This window comes from Egretta garzetta, unplaced genomic scaffold (genome assembly GCF_000687185.1).
Source record: "Egretta garzetta isolate BGI_Z169 unplaced genomic scaffold, ASM68718v1 scaffold532, whole genome shotgun sequence".
NCBI classification, from domain to species: Eukaryota; Metazoa; Chordata; class Aves; order Pelecaniformes; family Ardeidae; genus Egretta; species Egretta garzetta.
In genome coordinates, this window is record NW_009258799.1 from 410526 (window position 1) to 430833 (window position 20308).

General features: G+C 42.6%; 1 protein-coding gene across 1 annotated transcript in view; it reads right to left on the bottom strand.

Moving 5' to 3' along the window:
• The window catches only part of LOC104135943 (paralemmin-2), a 79600-nt gene that overhangs the window by 43144 nt on the left and 16148 nt on the right, over window positions 1-20308 (bottom strand). The window contains exon 6 of the mRNA XM_009649642.1: window positions 18487-18576. Within this exon, the coding sequence (XP_009647937.1) occupies window positions 18487-18576 (90 nt within the window). The remainder of the gene's footprint in view (window positions 1-18486; window positions 18577-20308) is intronic.

The window sequence follows — 20308 nt, forward strand, 5'->3', positions numbered from 1 at the left end:
ATTTTGACATTTGTTGGATTAAAGAACACTAAAAAATTATGGCATGTGGCTGATGATTTTTCAGAGAAGTATTCCTTTGGAAAACATTGATTTAATTAAACATAAAATGCTTATGGGAATGTATCGATTTAATGATTATCTGACAGGAGATTATCTCAATATTTTGTTTCTGTGAAGCAGAAACATCTGCTTTTTACATTACCATTTAAACTCTGAACAGATAAAAGTGTTGAAGTGGCAGTGTTGATAATGTTTCAGTCTTATAAAAATAAACATTTCCAGGAGGTCAGACAAGTGATATTAATTCCTTTCTTTCATAACATTTTGTATAAACTTGTTTTTCACCTCTATTTGAGAGAAGCTGAAATTTCAAAGTCTTGGAATTTTCTATAGGATGGAAATTTTAATTTTTGACCGATTCAAGTCATCACTTTATGCTACAGTTTCATTTCTAACTTCAGTTTTTCATCATCCTGCCCTCTAGGGTCCAGAGAGTCTAAAATTTATGCCTTCTGTTCCTCTTCACAGATGTATATTCTGACTCTAATAACAAAGGATGAAAATCCACAGCCTGTTTCAGACTAATGGAACAATGTAAAATTATTTGGGGAACAGAACTGGAGCTCTGAATGCAAACCAGCAGATTTATTTACGTTTTCAAATAAGAACTCTGAAACAAGTGACTCCAACACAGAAATATTTTGCCAACTACTGAGTGGAGGGGGAATGGAAAGAAAACTCCATCATGCTTTCAAGAAATTGTACGGGGAGCTGGCAGGCTGGTTCGCACTGGTAGTCCATCCAGTCCTGCGCCTGGCAGAGGCTGTTTCCAGACATTTCTTGGAAATGTACTGAAAATTCAGGGTCGACTTGCATGCAGGAAAGTTTCTTCCTTGCCTGCAATGCAAGAAGTTGGCTTCGTCCTAAACTGTAAGAGCCGACACCTTTCCTAAATACTAATTTACTCTGTAAATCCCTGGAGACCCTGCCTTGAATTTTGCAAAATACGCCACTGTGATGAATCAACAAGTGCAACAAGCTGCCTGTTTGTATTGCAAAAAATTTGGCTTCCCCTGCCCCCATATTTTTAATTTTCTGGTTTGGGTTTCACAGTCTGTCATTTGCTCTGGTAAAAAGCAGTTCCTGCTCCCACTTCTCTGTTTTATTTCCATATACTTTTAGCACTTACCTTCTCCAAGAGAATTACAGAAACATAGAAAATTGCAGCTGTGCCCCCTACCTCAAGCATCTCATCAAACCCCTGTTAAGCCCCTTCCTAAAAGTGTCCAGGAGCAGAAGTCCCCCTGTGGCATTATTATGTCCCTATTTACTTGTCCCTAAATAATGCCAGTTTTCTCTTGCACTTTGTGGACCTTTGTGGTCAGAAACAGGGTGCAAAATCTGTCAGGGGGGCTGGAGGTGAGCGCTGAGCCCCAGTGGCTTGGGGGAAGGGGTCTGGGCAGGTCCTTGATGTCAGGCTGTGTTGGCTGAGCTAGTGCTGCTCCTGATGACTCTGTCTCTGACCTCGTCTCAGAAACCTGAAATGATGAGGACTCCATGGCCTCCCCAGTGCTTCACAATTTCCCTAATGAATTTTCACTGCCAATGCCTGATCTCAGTAGTTGTCCTTTCTACCGTGAACACAAAGAACATGTTATTTCTTTCCATTGCAACAGCTGATGAAATATTGGAAGACCTACTCTCTGCATTAGGCTGAGCAGCCTTTCCTTGTAGACCATGTACCCCAACCGCTTCCATTTTCTCCTCCTGATTTTCTGGCAGTCCACACTGTACTTCCAGTGCAGCAATCCAACTGCACATTAATCCAGCTGAGGCCTTATTAATGATCAGCAGAGGAGGTTTCTTCTATGTCTCATTACCTACATACCAATGTGTCTTTACAGCACAAAATCCTTGACTCACATCCAGCTCCTTATTCAGTCTAATTCCCACATCCTTGAGAGAGTACTGGGCTGACAGCCACAGCCCACCCTGTCTGCGCAGTTGGTTATGCCTGCCTAAAGGTAAAATTTTGCACTTGTCTTCTATTGCAATTTAAAACAATCTCTGATTTGTAATCATCATACTGTTCTCCACTGTGCACCTCCAGGTCTCATGTTGTCTGCAAGTTTCATGAATAGATCCTCCACTCACATACCTTCTCATCACCTGAGGTGTTAGTGAGAAGAATAAATGGTTTCAGACACAGCATACAGTCCATCAAAACTTTTTCCTTCAATTTGGCCTGAACAGTTTCTTGCCAGTATTGTACCTGCCTTACAGAAGTTTTGTCCAAACCATATTTCTACAGCTTGATTGTAAAAGTATCAAAGTCTCCTTACTGTCAAGATAATTGGCATCCTCAGCCGACAGGGAGCTGTAAGGTCTGCTAGCTGCCTGTCAAGGAATCTTGTGTATCTTGACAGGTTTTACTTGATAAATTCAAGGTTGTTATAATTCGCTGTGTTTTCTTCTATACAACCACAAGTCCTCCTCCAAGGACTGAAGTTCAGCTGGTATTCCCTAACTGCTCTTTTCCCTGTCCCATTGGTAAAGTTAAGCGTGGCGTTTGCTCTCCCTATGAACAGCCCTGTTCAAGATCTCAGAGAGAAAAGGCTCTGAGGCTGCTTCAGCCAGTTCTCAAGTTTGGGGGCAGATCTCACCATGCTCAGAGGATCTGAAAACAGTTGATTAGACTAAGTACTCTCTCACTTGTTTTTTTTCCCAGTTCTGCTCTGGATATTCACCTTGTATAACTGCATTTTCCATCTGATTGCAACAAACCTTTCCAGTAAAGACAGAAGCACAAAAAAGGCCCTTATCTCAGTGTCATCTATTGTCTTTCTGTGGAACAGGATATCAACATTTTCCTTTGCTTTCTCTCTACCAGTAATGCTGCCACAGAATCATTTCCTATTACAGTACAGGACACATTATGTCTCTGCCTTTCTGGTTTTTGTCCTCACGTGCTTTTGCAACTCCATTCAAGTTTTGCTTAGCAGTCTGAACTATTTTCCATTTTCTGTGAACTTTCTTCTTGCTTAAAGCCAAGGAAAAGCCAATGATTTACTACAGCAAGTTTCTTACTACACCCCTTACCTTTTCTCTGGGACAGTTTGTGCTTTTATTGTCATTCACCTTATATTAACTCCTCTACCCATCAGAGCTTTCAGTTATGGATTTTCTTGAGTTTACTGAAATCTGCCTACCCCAAATCCATTCCTTTTAGTTTGCTTTTCCATTCCTAAGTCAGAAACTTTGTAATTTCACAGTCATCCTAGAGGCTCTCTAACCTTTCCACCCTGTGGAGGTCTTGCCATGGACAAATCACTCTGGTGTATAGTTTGCAAACTTCCTCTTTCTGCATAGTTAGCCAAAAAGATGAATTCATGCTCCAAAGATTTGCTTCCCTGTACAAGGTGAAGTTAAGATGATTGTGACTTTTTTTTTTTTTTTTTTTAAATAAGGAAGGTTTTTTAATTACTTCCTCCTCCTGCAAATGTTTCTTCCACTGGACCTCTCAGGGGATGTTACTAGTTGGATGAATTTGAGAATGATGAGTGAGTCCCAGAATCTTTTCCAGTGTAATTAGGGTATCTTAGAAGCTTTTGGTTAGGAGAAAATTAAAATGCAAAAGGTGTTCTTCCCTCAGTGAAACCATGGCTTCTTTTTAGATAAGCAAACAGTGAAGCTACAAGAATGTTAATCAATTTGGGACATGAAGAACAAAGAATTTCCCTCTCTTCTGCAAACCTACCCTCCCACTTAATTAAAAAATAGCGTCGCTTGGAGGATAATGAGGAAAAAGAGGGGAGTGGGGAGCAGAAGTAGTAAGAGTCAGAGAAGAAACCTGTGCTGAAACAGAAGGTGTAATTTTAACATCTCCTGATTCCTTCTGGAATTAAAGAATCACTCCCATACTGCCTGCAATCCATTTTTTTGGGATTAATAAATTCAGCCTGTGTAGTCCAGCCCTCTCCAGCCGTGGTCACACATGCCTGCTGCAGTCCCTGCTCAGCAAGCACAGACAGCTTAGGCAGCAGTTCAAGGGTCTGCAATGCTGCCAAGTAAAACTCATGGGTGTGGGTTTGCAAATGTCCCCCTTTGGGATTCCTGGGATGAAAGGAGGCAGGCATGCTAGTGCTAAAGCCTGGAAACCTTCCTGCACTCCCCAGCACCTGCTGTGCTAGAGAGGGAAGAGCATCCCTGCCCACGGCCCCGGGGAGAAGTGGGTTGGGTGGGACAGAGGGACAGGGAGGACAGCACCACTGACAGGTGTGGAGAGGTGAGAAGGTGCAGAGGGAAAGGAGGGTTTCACTGTGGAGCCATACCATGTTGCCCTTCAGAGATTTTCAGGGCTTTGGTGGTGAAAGAGGAGTGGGGGAACATGAATGTTGCCTACAGACTTAGCTGCCTGCCTTGAACACTGCTGTAGGGTAGGTCACTTTACTGGGACATGAGAGGAGAGAAGACTGCAAAAACCAGCTGTTTCCCACAAGCCCTTTGAACTGCAATGTTGAAGAAGCTATCAAACCTCTTAAACATAAAACAATGAAATAAAAAAGAAACTAGAGGCTTGGCAGGAGGGGAAAAGATGGATATGAATGGCAATTAAAGAGAGAGAAAGCTGTGGGAGCTGTTAAAGACTGGGCAACATTAATAACCCTGAGAGCTAGAAATCCTTTCAATTCATCCTACAAACAAAAAGCTAAATCCAGCCAACTGCAGCAAAAAGAGGATGCCTCTCTGTTCCTTCCCCTTCCTCTCATACTTTCTGGCTGATGGGGAGAGAAGGACAGTGAATATTTTATCTCCTAATGAATAACTGGTGCCTGCTCCTTAGGCTGTATTTCAGACATCTCACAAGCAGTATCCACTGCATGAAATCAGCCTGGCCCTGGTAAGCTAACCGCTATAGAGCAGCTACTTACAAAAAAAAAGCAGCAATGGGAGCTGCTGGAGCACTTTTGGTGATTTTTGAGGTGGTGCTTTGTCACTTCACCTTGGTTCTCCTTGGGAAGCTCTCTGCCTGCAAAGGATTCTCATTTCTTTATTAAAGGACTGGGACTCCTGGTTTCCAGGAAAAGCTGAAGAAGATGGAATTTTCAAACCTCTCATTATGCAGATCCCCTCAGCACAGCCTCACAAAACCCTATGGTTCAGCATCTCTGGGACAAACAGAGACACATTAACACACTTTGTACACTCTGGGCTATTTGCAGGCTGGCATTCCTCTCATGGTAGACACAAAACACTATGATTTGTTTTAAAGACACTTTCCTGTGAAGGAAAGAAAATCCTTCAAAGAATTACATAGGATTAGAACATGTCCAAAATGCATGTGTTCAGATGAAAATAATCATTCCTTCTCAATTATGCAGCTCTACAAATTGTTCTCAGTACATACGACAGCATGAACTTTTCACTGGTAAATCATAAACCAGGAAATTTAGGTAAACCCAAGATGTTCCAGGTCCTGTTTTACTGTCTATCAGGAAAAGCTTCCCTTACCAAAAAATCAGATTAATCCAACATAGATTTGTGAAATGGTTAATTTGCCCCAAACACCTAGGGGCAAAATTGGTATATTACTGGCTACTACAGCTTCTGGGAATTTCTTTACAAAATTTTTATGCCAACGGGTAAAAATTTTCACATATTTCAAAGCATACTGGAATGAAAAAGCACACATCTCCATAGTACATGTTGCTTCTTTAAAGATTGTTCTTTGAAAGAAGGTCATTTGTATCTAGAAAAAGTTGTAGAAAGCCCACTTACAACCCATTTGCAGCTTTGTTCATGGATAGTCATTTAGGCTATGTATATATCTAATACAATGACAAAAAGTTCAGCCAGAGATTACTAAACGCAATCAACCTCCTTCCTAACGCAACACCAGATATCACTATTTCTTTCTTTTATTGCACTGAATCCTTTTCAGCTCAGCAGCATGAAAAACAAAGGTGAATGAAGAAAGAATCACCTTTCAGAAATGCTGTGTCATTGCAGCAGGTTTTTCAAATGTCTTCTCTGGGAGATGAGGTGGCTCAGCAGGGGCTGCCAGGGTGGAAAAATATTGATACATTTCTCATCTTATTCAAGATGCCAGTATGATCTTTGCAGCCGGTACTGATGCAGTAAGTGTTAGGACAAGCCACTTAATGAACCTGTGAAATGATTAAATACCACCACTCTTAATGAGAAAAAAGACATTTTCAGGATTGGTGATTTTGCAGTCAACCCCTACAGACACTACAGATGACAAAATAAGTACTGGAAATAAGGAAGTAATATCCAACACAGTACTTTGCTTCAGGCATTTTGTTTCACATCCCTTCCTGTATGAGGATATTGTTGATCTGGTAAAGAAAAAGCCGTATTATCTCATTTGCAATGAGGCAAGTCTAGAAGGGCTTCACTGAAACAAGCGAGTTTGTAATGTGGATGGGAAAACCCAACAGTGCTCCTGTGCCACGTAGAGCAAACCTGGTGCCCAAGGGAGGTCTGGCAGTGCTTGCCGGGGCCTGACGAAGCATGGGTATCTGCATCAAGGAGCCACCTGTAAGAGCCGTCCTGTCCTGTTTGTGAAATGACTTCATTTGTTACGTGCCGTATTTACGCAGATGTTCTCACTACCCAAGGACCACAGTGTGCTCTCCTGTCCTCCATTTGCACTCAAGAGGGAGCAAGTGTGGGTATTCTGTTCTTCTTTCTTCTTTGGAATGCTCAAAGAGTGAAATGACTGCTCAAAAAATATGCTGCAATAGCAGTCTTCCAAAAAATGGCATGTAGCAACCTACACTGCAGGCAAGGAATTTGGTCCTGGGATCCCTGGTAGACTTGGACACCAATGAGCCAGGACATCAGGATGTGGCTTTCGTAAGTGTTGCTTATTGCCTGCGATTACCAAAGCATTTGTCAGCTATTACATTCCCGGTCCTAAGAGGGGAAAAAGTTGAGGCCTGGATGAAGGGAAAGGCATTTCTCAGTTCGAGTTTAGTTCTGAAGTTCTTTCTCCCTTGTACCTGTTGCAAAAATGATTTTTTGTCTCTCACGGTATTTCAAGCCTGTTTCTTCTGCTAGGAAAATGACACAGTGATGAGAGAGAGAGCAAGTCCTCTTTAGTGTGTGTGGAATTTCAGTTGACTCTTAACGTGGACATTGGTCTGATCTGCAGGGGTTTGATAATGCTTTCTGTTTATGGTCTGGGAGTTTTAGATGAAAGCATTTAACAAACCAGTAGTAAGACAGCAGTGTCTCTCTGTTATACCTGAGGTTTTGCATTGCCTTAGGTGGTATCACTCTGACTATACCAATCCCTGATAACTGAAGTACTCTGGGTAGAAATGATGTACTATCAACATTAAGAAAAAAATAGCTGATTAAAAAACCCCAAGTTCTCAAAACCCCGGTGTGAAGCAGACTTCTATTACCGGAACCTGTTTTCAATCCATTTTTCCAGAAAATTTATACCATCTTCAGAGACTGCTGTACAGACCAAGCTGGACTCTTTACTTGACAATTGCTGCTACACAACCATGAAAGATTGATGATCTGCTTTTGTCAAGCTGATGTTAAGCAGGAAAGAGCAGAGAATCACATGGATTTTTGTCTGTAGGGTGGTTGCTCCTGAAATTATTTGCCTAAAAGATGATACAAGGGAACACTGGCCACTGATGCCTGCCTGGAAGACTAGTTAATGTTATCGATAGCTTTAAAACTGGGCTTTCAGTGACCTAACAAGTTACACCTGACTTGGTGGGTACTTACAGCCTTTGACAGGTGGTAAAATATTTTACATTGTGTCTAAGTGAAAGTGTAATTATTGTACATGAAGAAAACAGAGCTGAGGATCACCATGGTCTTGGCACGGTGACACCCTGCAGATGCCTCGTTCTGGACCTTGCTCCTGGACACCACAGCTCTCCCCAGAAAGTGATCCCAGTGGGGTAAGGGCTCAAAGGCATGAGGCATTCCCCTTGCATGTTTTGAGACATAAACATGATCTGTGTGCAAAGCCTGTGGCAGCTCCATTGCTTTCTCCCACTACAACCTTTCCTAAAGTCAGCATGCTGTTACGATGGCTTTTTTCTTTTTTATTTATTTATTGTCTTAGCTGAAAATCCTATGGCATCAGAACTGGAATGCCAGTCTAACAGATATGGACCATATCCACCGTGTCAAGACTGATATCTTAAGCTCCTGGGACTAATGGGTTTGATTGTCCTTGCAGGACCAGATCAATGGCTGGCCCTGTGCGACCCTCCTGGAATGGCATTTGGAGGGTGAATGGGTTCTCTGGTTTCCCAGCCTGAATGCTGCCAGCAAGACAAGGCTTACAAGCCCAGCCCTGCTGGTGGCATACTGCTGCTCTGCAGCAGCTGCTGCCTGAAACATGTTTCTAAATTTAGGAGCTTTCTGCCTTTCTGAGCCCATTCCAGATGTGCCAAGTCACAAAGCTCAGAGACCATCAGACAAGTAGAATACCCTTAGGTTTCTGCTGGGACTTACTAGTATTTGATTTCCCCCCTCTATTCTTTCAGAAATAAGAGGTTTAGCTTCAACTGAAAGTCTTAACAAACATTACCTAGGTTGTTATGACTGCGCCTTTATCTGATGGACCTAAAGAAAAGCATCTCATTGCACACCAGGCTGCCAGCCCATTTCCTGATTGCAGTGTGGGTTCTTGTGAGGATCACTTGTATAAGATGCATTGTCCTGATTAATAAGGACCCTTAAATTTAAAGAGTGGAATGGAGGCTAAACATAGACACATTCAAAGGAAGCTAATTGCAATTTTCCAAATACATTAAAAAAATAATATGCACAAAAATAAAACTGAATGGAAAACTTGTCATATAAGACTCGAGGCTCCAAGTCTTAATTAAAAAGCTGTTTTCTCTGGTCACTTTCTTTGACTAGTGTGTTACATGCTCCCACACACATACACACTCAAATCAGTAACATGGGGTTTACTGGGAGTATCTGTTTTATTCACATTTTGTGCAGTTAAGATTCTGTAGATAAGCTCATGTTTCCCAAATGGACTTCCTAGAAATGAAATGTCCTTTAAATAACCCAGCTGTAACTTGACCATTTAGGGCATTTTCCCTGGGCTACCATCAAAGATGACAGGGTCTGTGCTGGAATTGCGTTCTCTCTGGTATCTTTTTGCAGAGATCATGCATTTCTTTTGGTGTAAAAGATCTATGTTATGATTTGATTCTACCAGTTGGTTATAGACTTGACTTATCTACATGGCAGGTCACTCAGGCTTGGAAAACCTAGGCTCTAGTCCATGCTTTTCGTTCCTACCTCCCTTTCTAGTGATTGCTTGCCTCACTGGCTTACATTGTAAAGTCTTTTTATGTCATTGTGCATGGCATCTGGTGGAGTGATGGACCCCACCTGGAGATCCAGTGGGGATCCAGGCTTCTTGGATCACTGCATACAGAGAGTGACAGCAGGCAAAAAAGAAGCCACAAAAATCAATGTTTCATCTGTTTGCATGGAAAATCATGAAATGCATTTGCCATTTTTCAGTAACCCTGTCCAAAAGCTCTGTGGCTTTTTAGTAGGCTGCAGACTTCACACAAATGACTAAAAGAAGGTCTTTCAGACATAAATAAAACAAGCCTGGTGGTTAACGGGCAAAGATAAGAAAAATGCCAGCACATTAAAGAGGTGAACGACTCATTTGGGAACTGGATTTTGACAGCTGAATTAGAAAATAAAACACCCCCAGGAATTATCAACAAAAGATACCCATTTAATTATGCAGCTGTGTCTCTTTACAGGCCTGGGGCACCTCAAGCCATGACTTCAGCACCACCAGAAGTACGATCTCAGCAAAGGTGGATGCACCCTACCCACCTAGAACTTGCACTGTTTGAGCACTGACAAGGGTGAGGCTGCAGCACCCTATGACACCAACTGAAGCTTTCCAGCTGAGTGGCCAGGTAGACCACACTGCAGCTTGTGCCTGTCCTGCACCAGCTGCCTATAGATGAGTGGAAACTACCACAACCACTGCGGCTGAAGCCAGCCCTCTGATTTTGATGTAACTGTGCTGCAGAGTAGAAGTCTGCACCAGTTTCAGCACTATGCCGTTAAGATACCTGAGCTAGCTCAGACACCACCAGCAGCCGTGGGAGTGCACAGGCGACCACCTGAGTATTCGCAGAGCTGCTCCATCTTGCTACAGCTGCAGCGGAATCAGCACAGAGGCTCAGAGCTAGCTGAAGGATTTTGTAATTTATTAGCACCATGGCCTAAAGCCAGTAGATGCTGCTGAACATCTTAAACCTGCCTGTCTCTGTATTTGGATATTAGAGTTAAAGCATAAATTTCACACCACAACTTGCACATGCTACCCAAATACCACGTTGTTTTTCTGTTTTCTATTCATACTGCTTTGAAACATAGGAATGGTGTGGCAACCAAGAGCCAGATTTACAGTCTTGGCAAGAAGTATGAGTCCAGTCACAGTGTGAATCACTTTGTTCAGCGAAAGGCTGTTCTTTCCTGTTTTCTCTAGAAGCATGGGCCGTTTGTGTTAATGAGCATCTATTTCTTATTTGTCTTGCCACTGCAAAATAAGAGAAGAATGTGAAGAATTCTGAAGAATGAAAATTCACCTAGGTTATTTAAGTGGTACCAGTGAGTTCCCCTCTGTACAGTGAGAAGCAATTCCTGTGCCAAAGAGCTCGGCTCACATTATGCTAAAAGGGTGGGAAAGATAATTACACAAATGAACTCTGGAATAGGAGAAGTGGAAGAACTGTTGAAATACCTTGCTCCAAGTCATGCAAGAAATCAGTGGTAGGGTAAGAGTTTAACCCAGGGGTAACCCTGGGCTTCATCCTGTCATGGCTGGTGTTTCCCCTTGAGGCAATTTCCAGGAACATACTCTGCACCACTCACATTGTCTAGAAGGATGCAGGATGCAAAGACCTGATCCCCGTCTCTCTTTCTTTACTAACTTCAGACTATCCCACTGACGCGCTGTAGTTGCCTAGAGGGTAGATTATTATTAAACCCCTTTTATTTCAGTATGTTTTCCAGTAGAGAGAGGTGGTGGTACAAGGCTACAATACCCTCTGCCTGTAGATGTGATTCCATTTAAGTGTCCATATTTTTTGCTGGTAAAAAATGAATCCACAAAAGTAAGCATTGCTTGTGTAGCTGCATTAGTAAAAATGTTCTAGTACAGAGTAGGCATAATTTAACAATATTTCACACAAAGAGTACTTGCAATTTCCTGGGCATGGGATGGGTTGAGCATGGCATTGTTCCCCCAGGTCTTCTAGACCAGTTTCAGATTTTTTTAAAAAAGAGGCTGAGACTTGCAATGCCCGCTGGGTGGCTCCAGACACTGCACCGTGCTCCTCCTCTGACTGTACGTACCTCTACCTACTCAGAGCTCACCCAGCTCCGCAGAAGTACGTGTAAGTGCAAGAATGACAGGGCAAGGCCTGGGGTAATAAAGCACATGATGCACCAGATACATAATTAATATTTATTAATGACTATTTGCATCACGGTAGCACCCAGAGAACTAGGGGTGGGTGCCTGTGCAGGAAGTAATATTAAGTCTTAAATTCTAGCCATTGCACTTGAGGCACTTAACTAAGGCAGCTATACTGAAGGCGGGAGAGATGGGCACGCAGGCCATGGAGGTGATACTCTTTCCTCACTGACTGCATGGAGGGCTAAAGGAGGTGATGCTCTAAGTGAAGGTGACTTGTTTAAACTCTTGCAGTTGCACAGGATGAACCTGAGCCTTTGGGAGAAGGGAGCTACCGAGGACCAGAACTGCAGCAGTGTCTTCCCTGGCTCTGCAAGCACATGTGCGTGAGTGCATGTGGACGCTGCATGTTCTGGCCTTGCCAGACAGAGACACAGCACATAAAGAGAGGTTTGGCACAGAAGAAGAAAGTCCTCTGATTTAAAGTGAAGACAGAGTAAATAACCACTGTAAAGCACCAATGCAAAAAAATCAACCCAGGCTGTTGCCTAATTCTGTGCCTTGTTGCCTAATTCTGTGCCTTCTCTTTGTAAGGTTTGTCATCTCATTCAAAATTGTGCATGCGTATGTCATCTCAGCACAAATATCTATTGCTGTTACAGAATTTCCACAATTTTGGTTTTTTCCAACCACCAAGTGCTATATGGACTGACTGTGTGGAGGGAGCTCTTTCACCAGGACTGCCCTGTGGTAGGGCCAGTGTGCAAGGAAAGCCAACCAACCAGCCAACTCCAGCAAAGATCAGCATAACAAGGAAAGGAATGGAGCCTAGTCCTTTTTGTTTTACTCCAGTTTGGCCCATGATTAAGATTTAATTTAGATGTAATGAAGTCAAAAATTCCTACTCTTTATGCTATACCAGAATTTGCTGCTTCAGAAAACCCCTGTCAGTTCTACTAGGATTAAAAGAAGTGTGAAGATCTTAGATGGCTTTGCACACAGAGGGAGTGTGGCGATTTAAGACATATGATAAACACATGTGTTATGGAGAGGTTTCCCCACCTTGCAAACATCATCACATGGAGAGTCATGCAAAGTTTTTAGCTTTGAAATGTTAAAGCCAAAGAGGGTCTGAAGTATCTGTCACTGGGTCTCACCTAGTATGGCAACAGAGACCCAGCTTGGTGCAGAACGTCCATGTTACTGAAAGGCTACAATGATTGAAATTACATTTTTCTTGCTGAACCTGGCCCAGAGGTGGTAACTGCCCCTTTCACCACAGACTGTAGCAAATGATCTACTCCATTAGAGGTTTTAATCTATTTTGAAACTGATGCTACTTTACAATGTGTTAGCTTGCCTAAAAAATGTGTCCTTGAAGACCTGCTTCTGTCCAGAGCTGAATTTAAGCCTATGCATCCCTACATTCTTGAGGAACATGTTTCTTCATCTATGGCACACTGACATAGATGAAGTGTCAGAAGCATTCTAAGTGGGAATTCCTTGATATGTAGAGTCAGTACTTTGGAATTTCTTCTATATCTTGTTCCCAAATTAGGCAAATGTGTATCTTTGTCAAGGTCCTTATCTAGGATGCATATTTGAGGAGAGCAGACATAGCTGGAGTGGAGGGAGTCTGTGCTCAAATTGAACAATCAAACCTTTTGCCCACTTTATAAGATGCATAGGCATCATTAAATAATTACAAGCTAGCAATGCCTAGGACTTGTGGAAGATACTGAGATTGCTACTCCTAAACCCAGAACACCAGCATTTAGGCAACTGTTAAAGCACTGGCATGTCATTCTGCTATTTTAAGTATGGGTCGAGTTTCAGAACTGAGGTAGTAAGCTGTGTTATTATTTTTAAGTGTTCTTTTAAGTGCCACATCTGAATTTATTATACTGTATGTAAAAACCTCAAACCCATTGCCACCCAGCAACTCTTAACCCATTGCTTTTCTGAGAACATCCTGCAAGTCCTAAGGAATTCTCTAATCATACCGCAGAGTGGGTTCCTTTGGAAATCTGAGATTTCCTGTTGTTGAGGCTTTTTGCCTGGTTTTGTTTTGGTTTCTGCTTTCCTAAGAAATGTATCACATATGAAAGGCACCCCAGCAAAAGCTTTATTGGAGGTGAAGGATGTGCTGTTTTGGAAACCACAGTCCTTAGAGGTTGCCGAAATCAGAATCTGTGCTTCTTGATATTGATCAGCCTTAGTGGAGAACCAGAGGGCTTGGGGATGAACTGAAGCTCCTGTGCAGAAAGCTTGATCTTCCCTCATCAGGCGAGCAGAGTTTGGAGGGACTGCCAGGCTATGAGGCAATATTTTTGCAATTTCACTCTTAGAGAGTTCACCCAAAGCAACTGGTCATATGGGCAGCATGTGGAGGCAGATCAAGGGCCTGTCTACAGCTGCATCTGGAATTCTAGGTAAAACCCCAAAATGCTGAATAAACAATATTCCTGATTATTTTCTCCAGCTGCCACCAATGTGGAAGCTGCAAAACATTCAGGCCCATGTGGACCATGCACTTGGAAGATACACTGTTCTCTGCAGTGGCATATGCTTCAGCAACTCTTTGTATCTCTCTGGAGGCTAAGAGTGAAAGGAAATTGATGCAACCTTGCTAAGGAGAGGTTTATGGCTCCTCTGGTCCTGGCTTGTACTGTCTGCTGTAGGGGAGGTCTGAGCAGCTGGTTCTGACATCAGATGATCCTTCTTTTGAAGGAGTGCACTCACATCTGTCTTACGTGCTCTCCTTCCATCATGCAAAGACTATTAGTGACAGTCCCAAGAGAGACTGAATTATAGCCAGAGTTCCCAGGCTGAGGCATGCTAAGTTTTTAGCCTGGGAAGAAGAAGCGGAAAACAAACCTTGGTGTCAGAAAGAAATGGAAGAATAGTCCATAGGAAGACAGAAAATGCTAAGGGTGCAGCAGCCATGACAAGCTCAGCTGAATCATGAGCCTGTATTTGCTGGACTCTGCAATGAGAAAAGCGTTTAGTGTAGACCCCATCTAACATCAGGGATCTGTGAAGCACTCATAGTCTATTAATAAGACAGTGAATTAGTAAGATAATGGATTAATAAGATTTTGTTTTCTGCATATCAAATCAGCTTGGTGAAGGTTTTCTTCTCAAGGGCCCAGCCCAACCTCTCTGACAATACTCAAATCTGACCATTTACCTGGAAAGATTCAATTACACTAACGGAACAAGAAGACAATTCTGCCAGCTTTGGAGAAGTTTTACTCCATTTTGGATCTGTGTTTACCCAGATTATGTCTTCTGTCTAGTACCTGGCATACAGACATAAGCTGAGCACAGTAGAACAGAGAGCCTCACACAACCAAAGCACTTTTTGCTTGAGACAGGTGGTGTCATCTGTCTTCCTCCACCACCGGTCATCTCTCTTGTGTAAACATACATTCAGAATATTTTTTGGTCCATCAGGTTAAGTACTTTTCTTGGATGGAAGCTGTGCTTGTCCTGCAGTCCCTCTCACAGGCATCTTTCATTTCAACACTTCTTTAAAATACTTGCTGAGGTTTTGTAAGTGTAAAAGAACAGCAGCACTCTGAGATGGGAGCTGCTGGAAGAGAGGGAGTTTTTGCAAGTGTTTACCACCTGCCCACATCAGCAACATAACAGCAACCAGCAAAGACATGTGCTTGTCCCAGCAAATTGCTCATGACCTTATGGTCCAAAGCACAGACCTGCTCCTGCCACCATTAACACTGGGGCTCTCCCTCCATGCTGCACCACCATGGAAGAGCCTTCTTCTAGAGGTGACACAGCTGCAGCTCACCACAAGAGTGCATGAGGGTGAAACACTCCACAACTCTAAAGGGCTTTTGCAAAAGTTAGGAGCTGGTATGTGTTGACAGCTGAGCAGCCCTGAGTAAAGAACAGGGGATACACATATATCTTGGCCACTGTTCTGCATTCATTCGCCCTCAAGACCTGCCACAGTGCCAAAGTGCCACAAATGTCTCTTGCCTGTGCTTTTTGGGGATACAGCACCCACAGCTCTAAGGTGACTGCCTGGTCCACATGTCCAAAACATCTGCTCTGCTAAAGCAATAATTTGTCTCTCCTTGGAGTTGATGGGCACCTCCTCATCCAAGACGAACAGATGCACTGTTGATTACTGACGGGATATGCCGCTTTACTGAGGGTTTGGCTCAGTCAGTTTCTTTTCTCCAAGAGCACAAGTCCATCATCTCATGGTATCTCATGGCAGTGTCCATCATCAAGTAGGGAGATATGTTGTCACAGAGTATTTCTTGTTGGCATGCTACCTGAAGGCTTCAGAGCAATGAAAACTTTTCACCTTTTGTAGTAAACACAGGCCGCCAGTATGTACTATAATGTAATCTAGTAAAACAAAATAATGTTGGGAGCTTTTCAAATGCTGTGAAGGAACAGCAGGCTGTGGGTGGGCTGCTCTATTCTATGAATGCTGTCTGTTAATACCCAGATGTCGAATGCCAACTTTCCATTCACTGCTGCAAAATAACAAACTGTCATGCGGTAAAAATAACCACGGGAGGCATGCAACACATTCTAGTGCTTTTTTCACCTACAACACACTATCAGAAACATGTTTGCGGAAGTTCACTGGGCAATCCCAAACAATATGTTTCAGGTCTGTGATTTGGAGAATAGGTTTAAGGAAAGGGAAATGCTTTTTGTTAATTTTTTACTCCTTTGGTATCATTTATTCCAAATCTAAGGTTCCTGCAGAAAAAAGGAAGTCGCTTTCTCACTGTGTGACAATGGAAAAGAAACCCAGGAATGGCTGCTGTCCTCTAACACTGACCCAATATCTTTAGAAGAACACGAAAAACTAAACTAGCTTTAAAGCTCCTCTGTGACTAAGGACTATTTATGCTGAGAGATATCCTGAATCCATGCCTGGCTCCGCTCTGCCATTGTTACAATGGCACCACAAATCTCGCAGCCAGGTTTGAAACACTTAAGAATGCAGCAATGCCTTTCCATCCTTATCTCTGCCGACAGATTTCCAGCCTGCTTAAGACTCAATGGATGTTGACTAAGGAGTCCAGTCTTAAGACTACCAGGCCAACCACTTTTTTAAAGGAATGCAAGGCACAATACCAGGATTTTTACATGGGGCAGCATAGTCTTGTTCTGAAGACTCAAATTAGGCAAGCAGGAATATTGGGAGTCCAGGACCAAACTTGCTTCAACTCTGCTTATTCTTCTACTTCCACTTCACATTCTTGGATACAGACTGTTTCCAGTGTTCATACATTTCACAATCTCTGAACATACTAAAATAATCCCAACAATTAAATGACCATTCTGCCTGTAATCCACTGTTACACTGTTCATACGCCTGCACCTTGTCTTAATCTTGCACTCACTGTTTTTTTTTATCTTGTATATGCATCTTGAATTTCTGTGTCCACTTGTTGGTAATTATCAACATAATTTCATGATACTGTTTAATTATTTGTATTGCATTCTTTACTATGGACTGTTCTTTATTTCTGCATTTGTGATGCAAATATTTTTTTCAGTTGCTTGCCATGAAGCATACAGAAATGCTGACTAATGTAAGCATCCTTCTTCCAAATGCTTTTGCAGATGAGGGAACTCATTAAATCATTACACTTACTCATGTCTAGGTTTATTCATATGCACATATCCTTGCAAGCTACAAGCTAAAGTATGTGATTTCTTGTATCATGAAAAAATGGAATTCTAATAAATAAACAGCAGTCTGTACACTCATGCATTTTTGCTGCCGTAGTTGAAATTAAACACCTCCTACACAGAGGAGAACTGGTTACACTAGCTTAAGAATAAACACTTCAAGCACGTGTGCACATCTTGCAAAATGTCTGATTTTAGTGGAAAAGTCACTTAAAACTGAATCAGAAAAAGCAACACTCAATTGAAGCATTTGTGTTATGTGCAAGGTCTTCAAGACCATCTACAAACTCATAGTTAGTTATGCTGTTTCCCTAATCTAGAGGTATTTGCATCTTCTGGACAGCACAGACTTACATGAGCCCACATCCTCATTTATCAGCCTGGTTAGCCTGGTCTCAAACACGGTCTCCTTCAGTTTTCTGGTCTAAGTGTTGCAGTTCACTTAGCTTGTCAGACCTTCTGTTTACGTCTGGCCTGCAAATAAAGATGGATATTTCTCTTGTGCCATGGCTATTTGTGTAGTATACTCATAAGTATGAGAAAGGGACCTTCTTGAGTGCTTCGGCGTGTGCAGAAGAAATGGTGGTCTCTGCGATGACGATGGATGTTCTGCTGCAATGGGGAAGGGGATGGCTGCACATTCCCCCTGGTTAAAGCAGGGGCACGGGTGCTTGCTGCTGGCAGAGGCTGGACATTGGCCTTCACAAATAAGCTCCACCCTGCTCCTAGACCAAATTTAAAAGACTTTGCATATTTTCCAATAGGGACAAACCTAGCATGTGGCCACAAGACCCTTTCACGCACATCTTGATACTGCAGCTGCTCTGTGCTTGCGCGCATGATTCAGACTTCAATGGGAAACTGATAAAAGGAAATAATTCTAACACCCAAACCTTGCTTCTGAACGAGTAGATATTTGATCATTTGATCTGCTGGTGGCATCTGCTGCTGCATTTTGAAAAGCCACTTGTACCAGTGAAAAGTGAGTGCAAAGGAGTGCCACCCCTCTTCCAACTCCTTTTGGCTGTAGGAGGTGTAAAGCAATGGAGAATCTCTTGAGTGCTGACCAAGTCATACACGTGCATCTGAAGGGGGGACTCAGCCCTCTTTTTAGCTCCCTCACAAGAGAAATGCATCAAAGTCCATTAAACATGAAGATGCCACAATGGCTCTACCATGCGAACCATGGACACCTGGGAGACAAATTCTGGGCACCTTTGGCTCTATGTGTGCCTGCTATCAGCTGCTGCCAGAGATGGGGACCTGGGCAAGGTAGGTCTCTAGCCTTATGGGAGTGACTGTTCTTAGGCAAAGCAAAGAGAAACTGTCCCTACCTGTGTATGTTTTCTTCAAGCTTTTTCACCTTCAGCTCATCCTCTTCTGACTGCTTCCTTCTGGCTTCTTCCTCTTCTGCAGAGCCAAAGCTTTTGACTGTAAGGTAAAAAAACCCAAAGCTTAGGAACAGACTGAACAAAAACCATCTGAAGATGAGAAGGAGCTTCCTCTGCTTCTGAATATTAAATTTGCCCCACTGAATTTCTGATTGCTACTTTAGACAGTTGATTTCAGGAAATCCATCAGCTGTTTATCCAGATGTCAGGTCTTCAAGATTTAGGAGTGTCACTTTTACAGTATACACTTTATTTACCATCAATGCCTTAATATGAAGTTATTTTTAGTTCCTAATAAAAAGAAGAGTTTAAACCACTCAAATTAGCCAGTCCTGCAAGAACTAAAATGTTTGAAAAACGTGGATCTCTCATGAACAATAAGGCATGTACTGGAAAGACTAAGATCATGAACTTTTTAAAGCTTCAAAACCAAAAGAACAGCATGTTATAAATGTAATGTGCTTCATGAAGGATAAAATCAGTCTGCTATTAAATTAATCAAAGATGTTCTTCTTTACTTATACCACGGATGTGTCTCCATACATTTACAGGCATACAGACAGACAGGTGTGTATACCTTCACACAAGCACACACATCACCTCTTAGCCAGACACAAATTAAAACAAATGAACAAAAGTCTCACAGAAACCATGGGTAGCCCAGGGCACATCAGCACTGTTGCAGAAAGAAGCAGTAGCCTACACCCAACAGAAGAATTCCTGGGAGTTTTGCTGTGTTTTCTGCACCAAAACCATGGCTACAACCTCACGTGGCTGCTGTCTAATCCATCTGCCCCTCACCTGGGGGAGTTCACCAGCAGAGATGCACTGGATGCAAGAAATCCTTTAAGTAGTACCTCAGCCTGTGTGTCTCGTTTGGCGTAAATTCTGCTAGAGGGATGCGGCAGATCAGTTGGTAGACATGACAAGAACACATCAAAAGGAACAGCAGGAACCTAAAGCCATGCAGGTCTTTGGTCCTTGGCAAGAAGAAAATAGAGCTGGTGGAAAAAATGATCAGGCAAGGGACCGACCAAACTAGTCCCATGCATTCAATGCTAGTTCAAGGAAGGAGCTGTGAGAGCGTGTATCCTCTCCAGCAAAGAGGAGCTAATAAGGAAATCATCAGTTGAAAGAAATTGGATTTCAGAGGCTGCCCAAACATGCAGTATCAGTCTTTTCAATGCCATGTTTGTTGCTGGAATGGAACCTGAATTGTGCAAACTACATATAAAAGAAAAAACATTCACCAACAAAAGCAGGCTTCAAACCCAGCCCAAAATAGAAATATTTTTGACATGATAGACAGGCTTACTTGTTAGTTTTTGAGTGTATGTATAGACATAGTATCTGTGCACAAACTATTCTCGTCACTTCATGGCCTATTTGACATCAGGCGGTTTAATAAGGCAGCAGACAGAAAGCAATACAACACACACAAGCGAATTATAAATTATAAATTACTCCAGCTTTCACTGACTTAAACTGTGCTGTGCACCAGAGGACTTCTAGGTGGGTTTTAAGTGATTTCTATTTGAACGTGGACTTCTGCGTGACAGAAAAAGTCTTGTGCTCTTGCACTTTGTAGTCATGTTCAGCAGTCAGACCCACTGATGCTGGAGGTGTACTCTACCCGGCTGAACTCAGCTTTGCTCATGGCCTCCAAGGTGTTCACAAAACATCAGGGATGGCTGTCTCCTGCCACAGTTTCTGCAGATTGCTGCTCCTTTTGCTGCCACTGCCATCCATGAGTGCTTCCCGCCAC